Source organism: Barbatula barbatula (genome assembly GCF_947034865.1).
Source record: "Barbatula barbatula genome assembly, chromosome: 24".
Taxonomy (NCBI): Eukaryota; Metazoa; Chordata; class Actinopteri; order Cypriniformes; family Nemacheilidae; genus Barbatula; species Barbatula barbatula.
The window spans coordinates 5,302,119-5,323,995 of NC_136787.1; the positions used below are offsets into that span (position 1 = coordinate 5,302,119).

Below are 21,877 nucleotides of genomic sequence, written 5' to 3' on the forward strand. Positions count from 1 at the left end.
GAACACAAACAAGACTGAAAACTTCCCACAAGGGGGAAAAAACAAACAAGGTCTTAAGAATAACAAACTTGAGTCCAGGGAACAGGAACACGGGTAATCCAGACAGACGAAGGGAAAGTGTGCAAAATGAACCGACAAGGGACAGAGGGGAAACTGGGGCTTGATAAAGGGAAACACTAACAAGGACTGATGACACAGGGAGAGTGGCGGCAGGTGACATGGATGAAACACTAAGGGAAAGCTAACAGGAGGATTGCACGAGGCAGGTGAGGGGACTGAAACACTAAGGGAAAGATGGACCAGGGCTGGAGACAAGACTAACACTAATGGACCGCTAACCGGGGAAACAAGGGGGCGGGACTAAAGGACGTGACACCGGAGAGAGAGCATGGCTTCTCAAACCAAAACAATGCTCTTTCTCCACACAAAACACATGGGACTGACATGATCCTGCCACAAGACTCGAAAACCAAGACAAGGAGAGGCAGGATCATGACAATTTCTGAATTTATAAGAATGAATAGGGCACTGTGGATGGCAAGTCCCAAAACCAAATTTCTGGTTAAGAAATATGTGTATAAATGTTTTATTTGGATTTAGATATGACATGTTTATTATTATTGTTTGTAATGCTCAGTCCAACCAAAATAAGCTTTTGTGGTTGTTGTTGTTTAGAGACTACGGGGACCCGTTTCAATAAGGAGGTTCAAGCAACACTGAGTTAAAATATGAACTCTGAGTTGATTTACTCAGATAACCGCTACTCTGAGTTTTCTGTTTCAGAACAGCTGGTTTCAATCAGTTCAATCCACTCTGAGTAAGTTCACCCGAGGTTACTCGTGTTCACCGCGGCTTTAAAAAGCCATCATCAATTGAGCGAAGATAACACGATTCACCATGGCAACGCCACGTGACAAAAAGCGCTCCGTTTATTTCTCGCCAGTCGAATTGGAGGCACTATATATATATATATGTATATATAAACATATATACCTACGATTTTTTGTCATGTAGGTGCAATCCTTCTGCAATAAAAAGAACATGGCAGCAGCTGAGAATAAAATATAAAAACATCATTCAGTCCGATGAGTTTAAATGCTCTTGGTAGTAGGATGCCTGACTGGGAAATGTTTGATATATTTAATAAACTGGCCTTGAAAGTTTTGAGTATATGAGAACCGAGCACTGTGGCTGTAGAAGACAAAAAACTGGCCATGCTTGCCCCTGCTCCAGCTATGTCTAATGGAGGCCAGCTAGAGATGCTCTAGCGACAGGTGCATTAAGGACTGCGGTCGTTAGGCTCGTGGTTAGAGCGCCGGTCCCTCGTTCTGACCGACGGCAGTTCGAAGCCAGAACAGAACGGGGCGAGTGGGACCTTTTGAATGTGCACCTAACCACATTGGGAAATCCTAAAGGGTATTTGAATTATTAGAGTTGGCAGCAAGAGCACATTTATTTGATCAGCTTATTCAGAAAGACGTTCACCATTCACCTGCAATCTTATGAAACTCCTCTTTGATGGTTCTCACAGGAAACTTAACACACATGTATATAAAGTGCTTGAGAGCGATGCACACTTTTCTTACTCTGCATACAGTTTCCTTGCTAACGCGTTCTGCATCCCCGGTGTTATAAAGAAAGCTTCCATTAGTAAAGAAACGTAAAGCCATACAGAGAATCTGCTCAGATGTAAGAGCGCAGCCACGACGAGTGAGGTTTGTGATGTAAGGATGAAGCAGATTATGAATATATTTAATGGACTGTAAAGAAAAACTGTGCCGCTCAAATAAAGAATCCTCCGGATATGATAAAACATCCAAACGTGGCTTCACCATATATTCTCTCCCGACGTAAATGTAACTCTCTCTACGGGTTCCTGAATAAACGGACATTTAATGTCTGTGTTACGAACTTGTGCGCGATTAAGGAAAACGAATGAAAAAACAAACGGCGAAGGCAATTTCAACACCACTCGCGCTTCTAAAAGGGGCGGAGATTGTAACAAACCTCGGGTTAGTGAAATAAAACCTGCTCCCGACCAGGTTAGGTTCACAGAGTAGGTTACTATGGTTACTCACTCTAAGTATAATATACCTTGATTTCTGAAACGGGCTTGACTTACCCCGCGGTCACGGGTTTGATATACCTCGCGTTCTGAAACTGAAAACCCAGAGTATCCCGTTTTCTGGGGTTAACTTACTCTGAGTTTGCACTTACCCTGCTTTCTGAAACGGGTCCCTGTTGTTGATAGGCAACTGTTTAATAGTGGTTGGAGGCCAAACTTCTTAACCTCATTATGTTGAACTGATTCAGATTTTCCTTTCATTCATTTATTTACAGACCAATTACAGAGTATTTCAATGATTTCCTTTCAGACAAAAAGATGACATCTTTAACGTTATTGGGCTATTCAACTGAAATAGGGGGATTGTAACAACTTCTTATTGAGCGAATCTGGTGATGCGATGAGCGTTTGAGGCCTCACAAAATGATGATGAATTACTGCCATCTACAGGTGAATAAGGGACAGAACAAGTTTCAATTTAAACACTGGAAATAAACAGACTTGCAAGCACCAGTGTCACACTTTTGTTTCACTTTATTTTGTTCATCCTCAAAATTCTTAAAATGTACAATAAACCAAAGCTAAATTGCCTGAAATGATTTAATCGGAATATGAATAGACAGATCCTTGACGTTTGGGGCGTGAAAAAGGTCACACCTTAAAGTGTACCCCAATAACATTGATCTAGGGTGAAAAACAGTGTTTGCTTGAATGATCTGACAGCAGGCTTGTACCAGAAAGCATTTCAAGTGTTTGGTCGCCTTAAAAGATCCATTTGGAGTGTATGTTATGAACAAAGGAGTGTTTACAAGTGTAGTCGAAATAACCTCTATTACAAGTATCTTTGTCATTCAAACTGTTTATACAAAATAAATTAAACATATGTTATTGGCTGTTTAAAAAATGTATGAACCAGTTATACATTGTGTTGTTTTATAGTAATACTGTATTATTACTTTATAATTAAGTTCAATGTCCCTGGAAGACCGTACGGCCACAAAGGATTGTAATAATAAATGTAACCACTAGGTGGCGCCACATCATCAATAGTTCTTCGAACCATTCGTCATATTAACTGTTTAGATCACATCTAAATACACACTTCATGCCTTTAAGTATGTCTCACTGGTCTATCAATAAACACTTAGGCCTATAAACCAACTATAAGGCTACATGACAATAAGAAATCAGCCATTTTATATATATATATATATATATATATATATCGCTTTGACTAATGCACTTTCCACCCCAAATGTATAAATCCCACATTTAATGTTACTTGACCAAAAACGTAAAGGAAATGTTTACCTGCTACTGTATAAACGTATAAAGCATAAGACACACCAACATGATATAATTGGACTTTAGAAAAAAACACAATTTTAGCCTGAGAAAGGACGAGACCAGGGTTTTGTAACACTTAAAAAACTAAATGTGTAAACAATACAATAATGAGTGTGACACACACACACACAGTCTGGTCTTGCCTATGATTTTTGCATTTGTTGTTTCTAATTTTATTGGCTAAATCTGTAGTAAATAAAAATATTTTATTAAAATTTTTTAGAAGAAAAGGGGAGGTAGCATGTGTAAATTATTACAATAAAACAATGTTTAGGTAAATTTAAATGACTAAGATAAAACTGTTGAAACTAAATGTTACAACGCTCTCGTCTCAAGTCTCTCCTACATTCCATTTCCAACGGTAATGTATCATAGATTAGGAGCATAAAACATTGCTGACATTGTGAGATTTCTCTTTGAAGAGCACAAGTGAATAACATCATGTGCTGTATCTGGATAATACTGCGGATCATTTAATAAACACTCAAAGACACTATGAAGACTTGAAGGTCATTTTCTGCACGCCCACGCTTGACTATGTTGTCTACAGGCAATGTCTAGTCTGTTGCTCTGTTCCTGTGAATTATCGCAGTATTTGGGTTCGCATGCGTGTGTGCCTTTGTGCAGTCATGCTAAAACTATGAGGGACATTTCGCCCAAAATGAAAATCCTATTATTATTTACTCATTATTTATCCTTATAGCGAACCTGCATCACTTATGTTCTCACATGGATCACAAACTAAAGACTTTTTTTATTTTAAGATGCATTTGCACTATTTCTGAATGAATGAAAGTGAACGGGGAGTCCAAAATGATTAAAAGGGCAAAAAAAGTGTCAAAATATTGGCCTGCATGAATTGTGCACTTACAAACCAAGTTTTCTAAATTCACCCGATGCTTTGTGCTTGGAAATAAAAAATGTAAAGGTACATTTCACCTATAAAAACCTGTATGACCTTCTTTCCTCTGCAAAACACATTTTGAAATATCGTGGTCCCCATTGACTTCCATTGTATGGACACAAAACCACAGAGACATTCCCCAAAATTAAACAATAAGTCATATACAGGTTTTGAATGACACGAGTGTGAATTCATAATGAAAGAATTCTTATTCTTTCAAGAACTATGTGTTCATAACACGGAAAACCGTGCCCAGGAAATGTACAGCTTGTGAAAAAGTTACTCTGAAGTATAGGGAGTTTACCATGGCAAAAGTTGGTTTTCTGGGTGAACTCTTCCCATAACTGTGAGTTTGTGTTTTACAAATAAAACATGAGAGGTAACATGCTTCAAGGTTTTTTGGCTCCGCTTTGCTGTTTCTGTCTTCGGAGGTGCGCCTCGATCTCATGCCGGAACAGCAGCATGCCGAGCTGTCCATGCGAGGCCTCGTTCATTGCTTTCGACTGCATGCACATCTTGTACTGGTCTGGAGGCAACTCATCGGCACATCTCTTCTCGTGCCACAGATGGAAGAGGCCGCGCGATGGTGCGCGCACTACCAGTAGATTACTGTGGAGGTATTTCCTGTACAGGTGGACGTCCTCACCGCCCCAGCCTTTAATGTCCACATCAAAACCACCTGTAGGAACACGAGATATTCAAAAGGGTCAAAAGCGGGTGTGACACAAATTTTCACAGAACGGCAAATGGTGAATAAAGCCTGGAGCAGGTCCGCATAGTGTTCCAGCCTTTCTCAGGAAAATTAAAATAATAGTTATTAAGAATTTAAAGTCTTATTTAAACGGCTTGTTTCACAGCTTCACAGAGACCTGCTTAACAAAATCATTTCATTATGTCATAAAACACAAATATTTTAAGAATCTTTCAAACTCAAAGTTTTATTTTCATGTTTTAGTTAAATAATACAAAACTAATATTCTTTATTCACCCTTTTAATCCAAAATTTGAGCCGGCACTTTCAACTTCTTTCAAAAGTTAATCATGCGTAATCTTTACCATTAAACTTGTTTTCTATTGAATAAAAAGTATATCTAAATAAAAAATAATAATGTGTTTTATTTTCATAAAGAATAATTTTGGTAAACGCCAATACTGTTAGTTTCGGGCAGCTGTGGTACAGCCGTACATTTGGGCGGTGGTCTTATAAACTAAATAAATACTTTTAAATACAATTTTACAGGCAAGTTTAAAATCTACAGAAAATCTAAAACTTTATAGTTTTCTTTTTATAATGAGAGGTGGTCTAAAACATATATACTTTATATATCATATGTGTGCAGTTTCTGTATATTTGTCTGTTTATTCTGGAACTTCATTGTAACAGTTTCCTTGTGGATTGTACAGCATCTATATAGCATGACACGGCTTATGTACTTTTTCTGTGTGTAAAAATATAATGTTTTGACTTTCCTCGCCGCATGCAGCATAAGGGTTTTTTGATATCTGTCTGCATTGCATGTATTTCTGGAATGCATAATATACTATAAACACTTCTGTCGAATCAAGATCTGCCCTTGTTGTTGTATCAACTGTTGTTATACATGTCCAGACAGGAAATAGATTAAGTCGTGGGAACTAACTGATTCCCACAGGTAGAAACTGTGTGTGTTTTTATGATTCATAATATTTTTTTGCATGCGGCAACATGCATTTGAAGTGTTTATTTATTTTTATACACACATTATGTAGTTACACTCTAAAATAATGCATTGATTTCATAATGTGCATTCATTTGATCAAGCGTGTAAATGTTTAGAGAAAGTTTACCTATATTGATAAAGTCTGATCTGTATTGACAGGTCATCCCAAAGCCAAAGTCCCTCCAAAAGCCAGTGTCTTTCTTGATAATCTGCAAGAAAAATAAACAAAAGAGTTAAACACAATAGATGTCGACCTAATGTCTGAAGTGTTATCAGCTCACTCTATCACGATCTGTACACGGTCGGAATATCAATGGCAAGTGTTTGTAATGACTGTGTTTCCATCACAATACAGCAATTAATCACATCAAACTTGATGAACCATTTTAATCTCTTTATGAAAATGACTTTCATTACCAGCTGCTGTTCCACAGGGGGAATGTGGCTGCCGTAGATTACAGCTGGATTGTATTGACTGAAGAGAACAGGATAAAACACTTTCTTTCCTATGACAGAGTAATAAAAGCAGTTTGATACAAAACAGTTCAGTGTATAACAGTTCTTCATTTAAACAAACAACGACCAACATTTCTCCCAAACTTCTTTTCTAAAAGCTTAAGGTACACGTTTTAGTATTTTAAGGCAACATTCGTGCTGCTTTCTAGGTAAACTTTTGTCAAATTTTAAGATCTTTTATTTTATATATACTTTGTGGAAGAAATAAAATCCCATAATAGCGAGTAAAGTAAAACTTTTAGTTATGCATATACTGTACATATACTTTTTATGACTTGTGTTCTCCATGTTTATGTTTGCAGAATAAGCCCAACTAACAAAATGCGTTGTAGGAACATTTTTCTAACAAATGTTATGAAAGCATTATTATTATTCTTTTTTTGTCTTGAAAATTTCAATGAGGATGTAAGAATAATGTTTTTGGAACGTTAAGAAATGACATCAATTGTTGGTAAAGTAAGTTCTAACGTTACGGCAAGAAAGAAACGTTTAGAGAACGTTAGCCGAAGTTCTCTGAAGGTTCTACTGGTTTCACTCACCAGGTTGGGCATTCAGACGACATGTGTTGAGGAAGTCGGCTGTGAAGAAAATGTCCACATCACAGAAGAAGAGAAGGACATTGCCTCCCTTCCAAGCTCGGGCTCCCACGTCCAGACCTCGACCTCTTGAAAACTCCTCGTTCAGCTGAATCAGCGTGAAGTTACGGAAGTTCAGCTCCCTGCAAAAACACAAACTAGAAAATTACAATATGTACTAGTCACCACTGGTGGAAAGTAAAAACGAATCATTCATATGTTTTGGTCTTTTGTCGGAGAGCGGTGAACATTTAGGAGAAATGAGCGCCACAGCACAATGTACCAGGCACATCAGGGTTGCCAAAATTTTAAAGTGTTGCCGCAGGTCACTTTTATTTAATGGACTTCTGGTTTTTGTAGCACTTATGAATGAAAACCGAAGAAATTGTGTGCAATGCATAAGAATGATTGTGAAAATGTAAATTGTAGGAACAGACAACCTGATCTCCCAGGTTAAAATGTACAAAACATATTGTACAAATTCATACAAATTAAATAAATAGTTCATAAAATAGTTTCCCTTAAAAACTGTGTTGTGAGTTGGTATAGAATTGGAGTTTTGTTTATTTATTTATCCTCCATTTTTACTAGCAAACACTCAAAGAGAAGACAGAAGGCCTAACATCAACCTAACATCACCGGTGCGAAAGCAAATCCTACCAAAACGTACAAATAAGATTGTACTAATTCAAACACCCCCTCATTTATTAGTTATGAATTCAACTAAATGTGTGTTGATATTGAATTGGAGTTTAGTTTTTCAGGCAGGGGTTGTTGTGCTAATGTTTATTTGCCATTCGGATGGTATTGGTATGCAGATCTGGCAACCCAGAGGGACATGCAGTAACTTCAAGGCCACGAGACAGACATTGCTTTTACAATTTATTTATTGTCCATTTTTTATCAATAAACACTATAAAGAGAAGACAGGAGGCCAAGGTCCTCCCCAAAGCCCGAACTGTCACGAAATCACAATATGTGCATGAATTCACCATAAAAAAAAGAATCTGTCATGCGGAATAAACGTGCTTCCTCCAAAAACACATAAGATGTGCCCTTCAATCTCAGGCCGGTTAAATTGAATAGAATAGTACCCGGTTGTTCCCATCCCTGTGTCTTAAAGTGATACTTCAGACACGAATCACAATTTCCCCATGTTTTTCTCACCCTCAAGGCATCTTAAGTGAATATGACTTTCTTCTTGAAGAATAAAGCAGTCGGATTTATATTAACACGTATCCTTTTCCTTAAACTAGTTTCTTAATAAAACAAATTTTGTAGAGATCTGTCTCTGGTGTATTTTGGGGTTATGCATGTGATAATGAAGTTATAGCACAGATGTCACACAAAGGAAATCTCATGACGATTTCACTTTCTCAGCGGTGATGTGTTGTGTTTTGCCGTCTGATTTTTGCACAAAAATTGACTTGTTTATGACAGGGTAGGAGGATGTGCTGTGATTGATAGCAGGTGCGGATTTCATAGCGTGACCCGCATCAATTCTCATGGATAGAGGGAACGACTGACATCCGCAGGGTGTGTGACTGTGAATACAATAAGAGAGACTCATATATATAGATGATCTAAAGCTCATGTCCTGGGCTTGAGCCAAGAGGATGTAGAAGTGCCCAAAGCATACAGACAAATGTGCAGATAATACCTGCTATTACGGGAGCAACTTACTGAATCACGAATCATTTGGGAACAAGGTGTTAACCACACCTCTTTATGAAAGAGCCAATTCATTTTTTTAAAGAATTGCTAGGTTTGAAAAGAATCTAGATTTGAAAATTGTGCAATTGTACGGCCTTCTATCTGGTTGCTGAGTGTTTTTGCTCTTTTCTATCAAGTTGCCTTTGTGTTCCAGGTGGTTGAGAGGGAATGTTGTTTATAGCCCATTTAAAAGATAAAGGTCACAAGCATTTCACGCTCACTGCTCTGAAACCTAATTTACCTCAGTTTATATTGACTTCAGTGTTATTTAATTTTTAATAAGGACACAGAAAGTCATATAAAATGGTACACATCAATAGAAGCAACAACAAGAACATGTTTCCCTGTATTGAGTTTGTGAAGCACACACACTTACAAAATACGATAAAATCGTATGCAAAATATAAGCCAGGGTGTCTGACCAAGACAAAATAGCATTCTCTCTTATTAATAGCATTGCACAAAAAAAGTTGTTTCACATTGAACCTTCTACACCAGTAATTCATCAACTCAAGAGGTAAAATATGTTGCTTGTCTGAACAAATTTAAAACAAATAAGCAAACAAGATCAAACAATTTGATTTGGAATTAAACTTGAACCGTTTCTGTGCGCTGGCTTGCGCATGTTCATTTTCCACCGTGAAAAGACCTCCAAATATGTTCGTGATAACGGTTTGTTTAGGATAATCTCCATTCCATCCGTTGAGTCATTGCATTTTTTCACTTATCTTTAGCTTTGGGCCAACGTGCAATTTCAAACACACGCTATTACCGTATTAGATTTCGATTGTTTTCATTCCAGGCTAATGAACTAACAGTAGCTTTAAAGCTAAACGTGATGAGACTGAGTAAGGTGCCTTTTTAGTTACGACCATCTAAAATGTCCTCACAATTTGGGTTTTTAATCTTTGACATGGCACAGACCCCCAGGTATCACCACGTGGGAGTGGGACCCCCATCCTAAAATTTAAAAAGGCATCTACACATGATTTATACAGTGAAAATGTTATATTATAAACTAAAAATAGTTCATTATTGTAATGTACTGCTAAATGTATTATATTTCCTTATGGTTTTATTTAAAATGAATGTAACTTTTTCTATATTAATCATTTTTTTATTATTTACTTTAATTAAATGGAATCTATTTAATATATTTACAACTAACTATTTCACTTTTTTTTTTTGACATTTTGTATTTGAATCTTATTTATTTATATTATTTATTTATTTGTGATGGCATATTATTTCGTTTTTTAAATTGCTATTTATTCTAGACTTTTACATAGACTCTCTGAAACTCCTTCATTGGGAAAACACCAGTTTAAAAATCCTCTAAACAACAAAATATGGAAGTACATTGTTTAAAAAGGACAGCAGCGGTATTATCAATTCATCAATGCCATTTACTCTAGCTTCACTGACCCTGGAGCAGTGGTTTCAAAAACCAACAAGCTCTCGAATTTACAGCTTCCATAACAATGACAATTAAAGCAATATAAACCTCCTGAACCACTTTATGGAACAGAAACACGTGATAAAACACCACATTGTGTTTCTGTCTGAAATGTAATGGTGGTTATATTATTATGAGTATGTACAGAGCATCAATATTCAACCAGCTGTCCTGGAGCTAATGCAGCGTTACCCACACTCATCCCCATCTAAAATGAGCACAAATTATTCATGTGGATCGATTCACTTCACCCTGCAAACACATATCCAGTGCCACATCAACATACTTTAGGACTGAGGACTCAGGCATCTGATCTTTGTTACACAGTAAAACAACAGAAGGCTGCGCTTCATGTACTGTATGTAGCATCATTTAATGTAATGTCATGAGACTTAGGAAAGTGCCGGATGATGGGAAGTCTGCTGACATGGGAAGACATCAAAGGTATAGAATTGAATCATGTGAATCATATTGACTGGCAGATATTCTTAAAGTTAACTCCAGCTATATGAAGTTTCTAAACACCAAAGCGAGCGATCCATCAAGGACGGGGGGGACATGACCCCCATAGTGACCCGATCCGTCCCCCTCACTGTTGTATTGAACGTACTGTACGTTCTCTGTGCTCTCTGTGTGCTGCTGCTAGCCTGGAACGACTCCTGACCCAGCCCCGGAGCACAAGGCAACGAAGAGACAAAAAAGACAATCGATAAAAAGCGAACAAACAAAAAGAATGGTTGGATAAATCAAACAATTTATCGTCAGGAAATAATGTTTTATCTGAACTTGCAAGACTAAAAGAGGGTCCTGGCATAACATTATCATCTGACCCAATGTACTGATTTATATTGAAATGTTTATATAAAACATATTTTGCAGAAGGCATGATGTTTTGGTAGACAAATAACATGCGGTTTGATTATGAATTGCTATAGTTTTGTTGCATCAAATCACATCACACACCGTTTTGTGAGTCATGAAAGAGCGATAAAGGGCCTGCGTAACCATGACGATGGCTAAAGTGATATCTGAAGTGACATTCATCAGTCTGAACGCAAAAACTGGGTTTCCAACTCGAACTTCAGTCAGACAGATCTACTACCGTCTTAATGAAATCCACAAACTTTCAAGACTGCTGGGAATCACAAACAATTACCTCTAGACTTCCCGAAGGAATGAATAAACCGGAAACTGTGGAGAATCCACTAAGCATGAAGTACAGAAAGGAACTAAGCTCCATTGATTTCTATAAAACAGAGAAGCTAATGAATGAATTCCCACGGAAGCAACTAGAACGGCCATGATTATCAACCCTCCCCGTCTGCAACGGTAGAAAAGCCACGATTGCTTCTCTCTTTGTCGAAAAATCCCCTCAAAAAGCTGTTCTCCTGCTCAACATGGCACAGATGCTGTATTTTATCCCTGCCAGTTGACAAACAGGCCTATCTGATATTTCCACTGCAATGCAGGGAGCTCTCCGGCATGAGTCTGGCTGAAGTCCAGGCAATCTACTGCTCCGTTGATTTCATCTACCTCTGAGCTGCATCCGTCCGTACTGACCTGCTACTTTCACACCGACTGGAGGTCAAAGAACTGTAACCGGACTCATCAGAGTCCAATAATAGAGATTCTCTGAGCTCCAGTTTGTATTTATATGATTAGGTCCTGAGTGCTAATAATATAACATAATATATAATCTAATGTAACGTATAGTCACTTTCTACAAATGAGCTGATACAATTTTAAATAAAATACAAAAAATCTATATTTTGTGTTTATCCGTATCAGTTTTGTATCAATATTTCCTCGCGTGGCAAGCTGTAATAAGTGGGACAAAGTACATCCAGCTATTCTCGCAAAAGGGATAGTTAAACCAAAAATAATGATTCTGTCATAATTTTTTCATCCCACGTGGTTCAAAAACGATGTGACGCTTTCTTTTGTGGAACACAGATATTTTGAGAAATGTCTCAGTTATTTTTTCCATACAATGAAAGTCAATGGGGCCAATGTTGTTTGGTTATCAACGTATGTTGTGTTACATACACACCAGTGAATAAATGATGAAATGAAATGCAAATTTAGTTCGATAGAAATTGAAGAAGTTTAAAAACAGAGTACTGACCCTTTGGATCCCAGTTATTGCTCACTATATCCTCATCTTTTATTAAAATACCAGTTCTGCATTTTAATATATTCATGAACTTTCAAGCATCGGCTTGTTTATAAATTAAAGGAATTCTTTATGCATCAAAGTGTTTACAGACATTCAGATAGCAGAGGCTGATCCTGTTAATGAGTTGCATGCCTCCCTTGATCTTGAATCTGAAGACCGCCCATTTCAAACAATACCCACAATGCAACAGGGGGGAGATTAATGGAGGGAAGTTAAGACACCTTTCTAGTTCCTCTCTGCTGTTCCTGTTGCTGTTGTAAATTTCACAGCGCTAACCTCAACCCCATCTCTTAGATCTTTCTGCTCCGTTCTGCAGACACACACACAAAGATGCTGTACCTCGATGTGTTCTCCAAAGTCCCCTTGACTTCATTTATCTGGTCCTTTCCAAAGTAAACCACGGTAAGGTGCACGCGCCCGTCCTGCTTCACACACACCTCCCTGTGGAAACACACAGTAACAGACACATAAACACAAACACTGAGGTCAGCACTCATATCCAGCTGCACCAACACAACAGGGACATTTGTGAAGTATCTTTGTCGACTTAATACTGTCTACAAGGAAACCAGGGAGGCAAATATGCAGTCAGTGCATTGCATAATGAATGTATTATCCCAAAAGATTTGCTTTCTCGTTAAAGCCAATTAGTTTATCATAAGTAGCCGGGAATGAAGAATAATATATTTAGCATCACCACAGAAAAACTCGCAAAGCATTATGGGTAGAGCAAACAGTATAAAGTCTGATTTAAAACTAATGACCTGCACAATAAGTTAGATCATGAAAGGACTCTCAAAAACATTAAGGCTGTTCCAAATTCTATGTTGCATAATACATTATATACTGTATATATATATATATATATATATATATATCGTATACATTTGCTTCATTACAAAGAGGCGTCAACGTTTTTAAACAGAACTACTGAATCTGAGCTTTGAGAGAAGTGTACGCTGACGATGACACTATTGCAAGCCAACATCACCTCAGACGACACAAAGTGAACGTAACACACTGAGACTGAAGATCTACTGTGAAGTTTCAGATGTAGCACGGACAGTATGCCCAATGATGATTTGTGTTTTATCTCCAATACTTTTTGATTTTAAAGAGACATTGGGAATTCTGCTTAGCGCATCCCAGACATGACCTGTCAACAAGACCATTAAACAAGGAGGGTATTTTGGGGCATATGGTTTTTTTAATATGGAGAGATAACAGAAGCAGGTTCAATGTGGGCCAAATTGTCTGTGTTTTTTTGGTAACAACAATCTGTAAAACAAGGCACAGTATATTATTTTAATATGAAATCTTTTTTACAGCTGTTTTTTAATATACTGGCAGAAAAGAGGATTTTTGAAAACCATTAGGCCATGGTTCTTAAACACTTTATACTTGCATTTCATGACCGAGAGACAAAAGCACAAACGTAAAAAGGAAGAGTTCATTTCTGATCCACTAGGGACAATCCGCAGATTCAATTCAATTTGTTTGCAATGCATAAAACGCTGGCTCAACCAATACTGCGAATTTGTATAGAGTTAAACATATCCCAAAATTTCCTAGCTTTCGTCTCCCGTCTCCTGTCCTGAAATATGGATGAGGTCAAAACATTCACTCAAGGGCTAATATCATTAAGTGTAAACACTGCTTGAAGGCATTCATTTAAAGGTTAGAAATAAGAAAGAAAGAATGACACTTTAAGAGGTCAAAGAGAGAATAAGAAGGCACTTAACATTAAAAACTGATTTTAAGAGGTCAAAAGCAGGTAAGCCCAAACCTGAGGAAGTCAGAATCAATATATTTTCTATTTATTTTATGTTGTATACAGTTTATATGGAATACAATATTTGTCTGCTACCCAAATTTTGAAAGTGTCTAAACATAAATAAATTCCTAGACATGCAGTTACTTTTCAAATATGCACGGATACATATTGTTCTTTTAAGTGCTTAAAAAAGTTATATATAATATTAATAATACTTAAATACTTTTTGACATTTCATGTTTAAATGTTAGATATATCGTAATCTAAACCATCACTTTTAATAAAAATCAGGGTTTGTGTCATTCATTCTGAAACAAACGAAGTTGTACACTGTGAAAAATGTATTCTTGTTTTGTTAACATATCTAAAAAAATATAAGAATTAAATAAGTTTATGTTTAAAACAAGCAAAACAATCTGTAAATTGAGACTATAGTTTTCTTGCTTGTTTTAAACAAAAACGTACTTACTTTTTTATTTCCTTTAATACAACAAGATTAAATATCTTGGGTCACTTTCCTCGTCAAGTAAATATATCTTGATTTAAGAATCTTTAGATACTCGAAAACAAGACAAAAATGCTTAGTAAGAAATTCCTTTTTTGTACCGTTTTGATGAAAAGATACAGAAAGATGTACATTGTGATGGTGAAAAACAAAAAGCAAAATAGTGTACGCAGCGTGATAAAGAATTGAATGAAAAGGTGAAGCCGCTACCTGAAGTTGTGCATAAACTGTCTGAATTTGTCGGCTCTCTGGGACAAAGGCAGCACGATGTTAATTGGCATGTTTGACGTCTCCACGAGCTCACTCTTCACTTTCATGAGTGGGCCGAATGGCCGGAACAGAACCAGCCGACGAAACTCTTGCTTCTGTTCAGCGCGGAAGGTCAGTTCATACAGCGTGCCCTTGTCTTTCTCTGTGCGTGCGATCCCTGAAGCCATAAAACAAGATTGAGAAGAGGGAAGAAAATAAAGAATTTTTAAAAAGAAAAGAAAACTAAAGCTCAAGGACAAACTGAAAAGGATGAGTACACTAAAAACATATTTTTTTAATAGGAACATAAATAGAATCTAAACTTGTTGGTCTTTAAACTATATTTGGGTTAACACTGATAGTATCATCTAACAGTAAAACAGGGATGTTCATACACTGGCAAACGTCATGTTTAATTGATTTATTTCTCTGTTTGACGAATCAGCTTAAACAAAGAGAAAAATAAGATTCTCAGATCTCCTGTCTCAGACTTTTCCCCTAAGAAAACACAAATCACATCTCCTCGAGCTATGCTAAGATGCAGAATTAAGATACGGAAACATCAGCGATTAAGTCTATATCTGAAGCATGCAACATAAGAAAACATCACAACCATCAACTGACATCTCCCTAAAGGCACCTGAGCTTCAATCCTAAGATTTTGAGATAACAGGGGCATCTGCAGGGCATCTGGGATAATGCTCACATGTCTGCTAACAGCTACTGGGCCATGAAACATCTGGAAGGTGGTCACGCATGGAGAGCATTTCACCGAATACTTTCACGCTTCTGCGAAACGTTCACAAAGTGAATCAAATCAAAGAGATGTGAACGCCATCAAATGTTCTATTGTTCTAGATCCGTTTCAGTGTTTTGCTTTTGATGGAGCTATAAAAAAGCACAATGACTTTCGTTTATGGAGAAAAACAAGCTCACGAAATGTTCGCACCCATCTACACTGTAGAAATGATTCTGTATCGAAGTAGATTTTCTGAAATTAATTGAGAAAACCTACTTAATACGATTGTGTTCTTGTTTTTTTAACCAACATTTTTGTTAAAATTACAGAAAATATATTTGGAATTCTAAATCCACAAAGTATTGAGTGAATTCGCCATGATATTATCATGTTGAACCTACTTAAACTTGTATAGAGGATCTTTACTTATTTTGTGGTGGGACTACATTATTTAATTTAGTTAATTTCACTTAACTGAGCAGTGAATGTAGAGTTCCCAGCATGCGTTGCATGCGACAGCATTAGGATAGTCATTTTTGTGAAAAAGAGCTATTTTATGTGATTTACAATAAAATGAAAGACTTGATAGTGTTTATTGTTCCGTTGTTTTCGAGATTTAGAAGATATTCTGTTTGTATTTTTGAGTTTCGGGGTCACCATCGTTGTGTAGAGTGTTGCTTGTGCTTATGTTATTGGGAGAGCTCATACTGTGGGTTCCTTCACTCAGTGAACGGTGCTAATGCTAGTACTGAGTTTACTTGTACATCATATATGTTGTGAACAATAATAAATGTTAGGCTGAAGATAAAGAAGATCAAGAAGTTAACACCAATGCTCAAATTTGTATTTTATATGACGTGCATAAATATCTTTTTAATTTTTTGATAGTGTATCTATCCATGTAATATGTTGTATAGAGTCCATCACATTGAAAACAAGAAAAAAACTAAGACAAATAAGAGGCACATCAATATCAATTTCATTAGCTCATTTTAGACTTGCCCTATACGCATAAAGACGCATATTCACTCCTTCTCTAAATGAGACGGCGGCACAACTAAATTGTTCTGGGTATAAGGGAAATACATGCAGTTATCCAACACAGATAACAGGCCCAGGAATGTAAGAGAGAGAGAGAGATACAACTACCTTCCAAGAGATGGGGGTGGACAAATTATTTTGTGGGAGAGATATTCTGTAAACATTCTTGCTACTGACGGGTAAGTTTCCTGTGTTTTTTCCAGATCAGATCTTTAAGAAGGCTGAACAACATTATTCATTATCTAGTGTTGCTCTGTGTTAGTGAGACGGCTGGGCATATTGAGACACTGCTTGGACAGATCAGACATGCAGTTATTGGAACAGTTCCCCCAAAAATGACAATCACACTCGAGTCGTATACATTTCTTAGTTCTGATGAGCACAAAGAAAGATATTTGGAAAAATTGTATTTTAGTAGAGAATAAATTAATGTTTATTTTTTTGTTCTGTTGAACATAATATGATATATTTTATAGAATTTAGGAAAACAAACAGTTCTAGGGGACCTTTGACTACCATTGTAATTCTATGATAGTCAATGATGTCCCAGAACTGAAAATTTCTAAACTTCTTCCGAATATCTTCCTACATGCACTTATCAATTATCCAGATTTGGAACAATTTGAAGGTGAGTAAATCTTGAATAATTTAAATTTTTATTAAACTTTTATGTCTGGAAGCTATTGATTATGTTCATCTTTTATGCACCTCTATGTAACAGAAAACAAACAAACCTTTAGGTGTTCGTAAAAAGTCCTAGACAACTATTAGTTTCCTTTTAAAGTCAATGGAGATTCAATTAAATGGAATATGTTGCTTTAAAGCAACAATATGTAGCTTTTTCTCTCGGTTCCTCAATGTGGTTGATAAGCGTTACCAGTGTTGTAAATAATTTTGCTGTATAAGCTTCCCCCTGGGCAGTGAAATAGACATTAATTTTTCTTTACTCAGCTGATGGAACAGGCGAATTCAGAAACGTTGTTTGGAAACCATGAGGCACTCTTCCGCAGACAGGGAATGACCGGGGCTGTGTGTACCAGCCCCGAACACAGAACTGATGGAGAGTGGAACTGCTATGAACCTGCGCAGGAAGCAGGGGCAGTAGAATTGGTCTGGTTAAGAGTTGTTCTGCCACTGAAATACTTTTAGAAACATTATTTTAAGGGTCGATAAACTACAAAGTGTTCCTTTAACATGCAAACACAGTGCCAGGTGAGCATGGCTTTAAATAATTTGTTATGTAATACAATGAGAGTAAATTAGGCCTTCTGTTTTCAGTTCAGCTAGCTTATCTCTTCTACCGGGATGCGCTTTTGAAAGTCTGCATCTATGCAAACTGCACCATTACCCTTACTGCTCATAACTGGATTTTAAGTGCAGAGAAGACAGCTTTTTTACGAGATGCATAGCAACATGAATAATACATTTCCTGTAAAGTCTATAGCCACCAAGATGCGTCACTTGTTCTCTAGAGGAAGAGATGACACAGCTCTTAATGTAAAACAGCTGTGTTTATTTCCTCGAGTCATCATAGCTCAAAGACCATCATCACAGGATATCCTGGCCTTAGCTCGTTAGCATGCTGCTACAGGATGGTCTATTGTTTCACTCATGGTCATGAGCATGTTAGATGTGGTGAGAAAAACTCACATTGCTCTGAAACTATGTTTTTCCACGAAACAGGAATGACTGCAAGCTCTACACTATATTTGATGGCCCAGATATTTTCTTTTTAATACATAGGCAACGATTTAAACGTGAAGATGAATCTGCCTTTTGAAAAGGTGAATATGCTAAGCGACCCTTTAGGCATCAAATGGAGTTACAAAAGATTTTAACGCTTGCCAACAGGTTGCACAACACCTCCGACCAACCTTGTCCGTTGTTTGGACAGGCAGTACTTCCCTAAACATACTGCATTGATTCAGTTGGAGCTACTACTCAAACTAAAAAGGACTCTTTGAAAAGTCCACACGATCAAATTTTGGGTTGTTTCAACCAGTGGTTGGGCAAAACATGCACAAACCCAAACGTTGGGTTTACATTAACATGTGTTGGGTTGTTTTAACCCATCGTTGGGTCAAATTTAGCCATTTTGTGGGATAATTTAAACCCAACATTAGGAATTGTCTGTATTTTATCCAATCATGTGTTGAAATAAGCCAGAATTAAAAAAAAATGGTGCAAAGTCATAATCTACTTATAGGAATACATTTTTCGATAAAAAACATTGAGTGTGTCAATTCTTCTCTTACCTTCGATAAAGTCAGACGGTGTATAGACTTTGGTCGCTTTTACTTTGTCTCCTGCACCACTTGGTGCATTAAGAGTATGTAGCGCGCTTTCCACCACCTCCGCCAGCTCGTCCCTGCGGTCCTTTCGCACGGCCTTCTCCTCTGGGTGTCTTGTCAACCCCATCTCGAGCTGGTAGACTCGCTGCAGGGTAAAGCTCTCAAAGGGCACCACAGCGTACTCGCTCGGAAGTCGTACACCGGTGTGAGCCTCAGCCCGGTTCAGCTGACTACGCAGGAAATCCTGCAGGTCACTGCGACTGTTGTCTTCCACCACGTCGACCCTGCCGCCTGTCTTCTCCAATGAGTTCTGCATGCCCTTAAGCTGTTCGCTACGTTCTTGGAGGGCTTCTTTGAGTTGAGCGATTTGCTTCTTTAGGCTGTCAATATGCTGCCGGTGTTGTTCTTCTCGCTCTTGTAGTAGGGCCTGGAACCCTTCTCGTCCGACAGGACCAATGGGGGCACCTCCTACTCCACCTGGTCTGCTCGGACCACCCACCATCCCCAATCCTCCACCTCTTGGAAGGGGTTGCCCCACCAAGGGTTCATCCACGTGGGGAGTGCAGGTGATGACATAGAGGAGAGAAAGGCAGGAGCACACAACCACTAACAAAATGCCCACACGTGAGAGCCAGGCCAGCAGACCCCTTCGCAGCATCACAGCCGGCAACCTCAACAACAAAGTGGGTAGGATGACGTAGTTCAAAAGAGTTGGGGCATCTTTGCGACTCATTAAAACGGAGACCGAAAGATCAGCCAGGAGATATCTGTACGCCTGATCACTTTAGTTGAACTCTGTAAAATCAAAGAACTGTTTGCGTCTAGTCTGTTGGTTAAAGTATCGTATAGCCCAGCAGCGTCGTACAAAGCAACATCTGTTCGGAGCTACTGTCTATTCCCAAATTGCCCTTTTTTCAAACTGCAGCCTGGCTTCTCATTCACATACTTGTTTCTGGGTCAAGTTACGGCCACTTCCTCCTCTTCGAGAAGCTATTAGTTCTCCGTCTAGTCAAATGAACCATCGGACCAGTTCAGCAGCAACACGCACATATCTCAGTCTGGCGATAATTGCAGGTAGCGTGACAGACCCTTGAGAGAATGTCTGAAATGGATGCTCCATTCTACAGTATCCCAGATGTCCTACTACTCATTGAATCAAGTTTAGCCATTAGATCTGCATAGCCGTGGTCCAACAGTTGGAGGCAGTTTATTTGTTATTCATTTTTTCAACAAGACACATATTAGCACATTTGTGTTATCAGCTATTGAGTGTTTAGCCATTCTGTTCCCAATCTATTCCGATTCTTTTGCATGCTTCTCCAGCCTCTGATCTTCACCATACATCTATAAAAAACAGGGAAAAGACGATTAGATTGATTGCGTTTTCAAAACCAGAACGTCAAAGATAAAGTTATCAGAAGATCACCTGTATGTTAATCAGCTATTGTGTTTGAAGGTACGGCACATCGTAACATTTAATAGCTTGACATTAAAACACTAAATATACATAATCGAGATGACGTGAAATACGTCATAATGATGAGTAGAGAAAAGGGGACATGGTTCAAGTCAGTCTATCGAGTCCGTAAACACGCCGTGTTTATTTTAAAGTGACCTAAAGGGCTAAATTCAAGACCTGCATGGCCAGGCAAAGCATTCTGGGGAGGCTCCAGCGCAAGGGAACAGTGCTGTCACTGATGTGTGAAAATAAGAGATGTGTGTTAAAAGCGGACTCATGGGAACGCGCCTTTCTACTCACACAGGCTCACTGTAAGTCTGAGCAAACACGCAAGAGCAGAGCATTCATGGACGCGCGTACGCGAAGGCGCACATATGCAAACAGTCAGAAACACATGTGATCACAGGGGGACACAGGAACACTTTTAGGAGATTGGAAAGATGTTGTGGAGATAGAGAGAGGTAGGATATATGTGTATATGTGTAAGTGCTTGTGGGTTGACTTAGCACACAATTAGCTCTTTTATAGGTTAGTGGGAGGATTAGTTTGATGAAAAGATTAATTATGTTAGTGGTGAATACAGGACTGTATCTAGGAAAGCTGGCCACAGTCCAGTGGGAGGAGAATCTCTATTTAACGTGCATACGTACACAAACACACACACACATGCACACACACTAATTTATGCATATTCAATCACTCACTTGTAAATTTTTTAACTCACTCATGTAGTCATCCCCCCCCACTTTTACTTTTATTTAAACATTCATTCCATCAGTGTTACCTATTTCATTGCACACTTATTTACTCATTAACCCAATCGTAAACCCGTTTATTAAATCACTCGCTCACTGAATCAGATGATTAAATCTAAAGTCCTGATGCAGTAACTCTTTGGCTCAACAACAACTGAAACTGTTCTGGAAATCAGCTTTAAATATAAGATAAAACGAATCACTTTTTCAGAGTGGTCATAAATACAACTTAATAAAAATAGATAAATAAAAAATGTCTTCTCTCATCTAGCTAAAACACGAGTGGGGAAAAGACGCCTCACACCATGTTACGCCGTACTAGCTCTCTCACACAGCCGCCAGGACGACCACAGTGCACGTCTGCCAGCAATTCATTCAGCCTGCTGTGCCCGTTCCATACAACACAAGAGCCAAGACCACGGAACCAAACGCATGGCTGAACGTGGGGAAAGTCTGTGTAGGGACCTGATGTGAATGAAAAGCTTTAAGCTCTCGCTGCTGCATTGGTGTGCTGTCTTTTAGCTTGGACTTGCTTAAGAACTTGAGGAATATTCTGTTTCAATAAAACTGAAATTATGAAGGTCCAATGTGAATTTCATGAAGGACCTATTG

At 38.0% G+C, this 21,877-nt stretch overlaps 1 protein-coding gene across 1 annotated transcript; it reads right to left on the reverse strand.

Moving 5' to 3' along the window:
- Nucleotides 1–4,147: 4,147 nt before the first annotated feature.
- csgalnact1a (chondroitin sulfate N-acetylgalactosaminyltransferase 1a) lies at nucleotides 4,148–20,395 on the reverse strand. The gene is made up of 7 exons (XM_079449488.1): nucleotides 19,016–20,395; nucleotides 14,942–15,158; nucleotides 12,792–12,893; nucleotides 7,072–7,250; nucleotides 6,434–6,522; nucleotides 6,144–6,225; nucleotides 4,148–4,995 (listed from the first exon to the last, which is right to left on the reverse strand). The coding sequence occupies exons 1-7, from the start codon at nucleotides 19,782–19,784 to the stop codon at nucleotides 4,706–4,708; spliced, it is 1,728 nt and encodes a 575-aa protein (XP_079305614.1). The 5' UTR covers nucleotides 19,785–20,395; the 3' UTR covers nucleotides 4,148–4,705.
- Nucleotides 20,396–21,877: the final 1,482 nt, after the last annotated feature.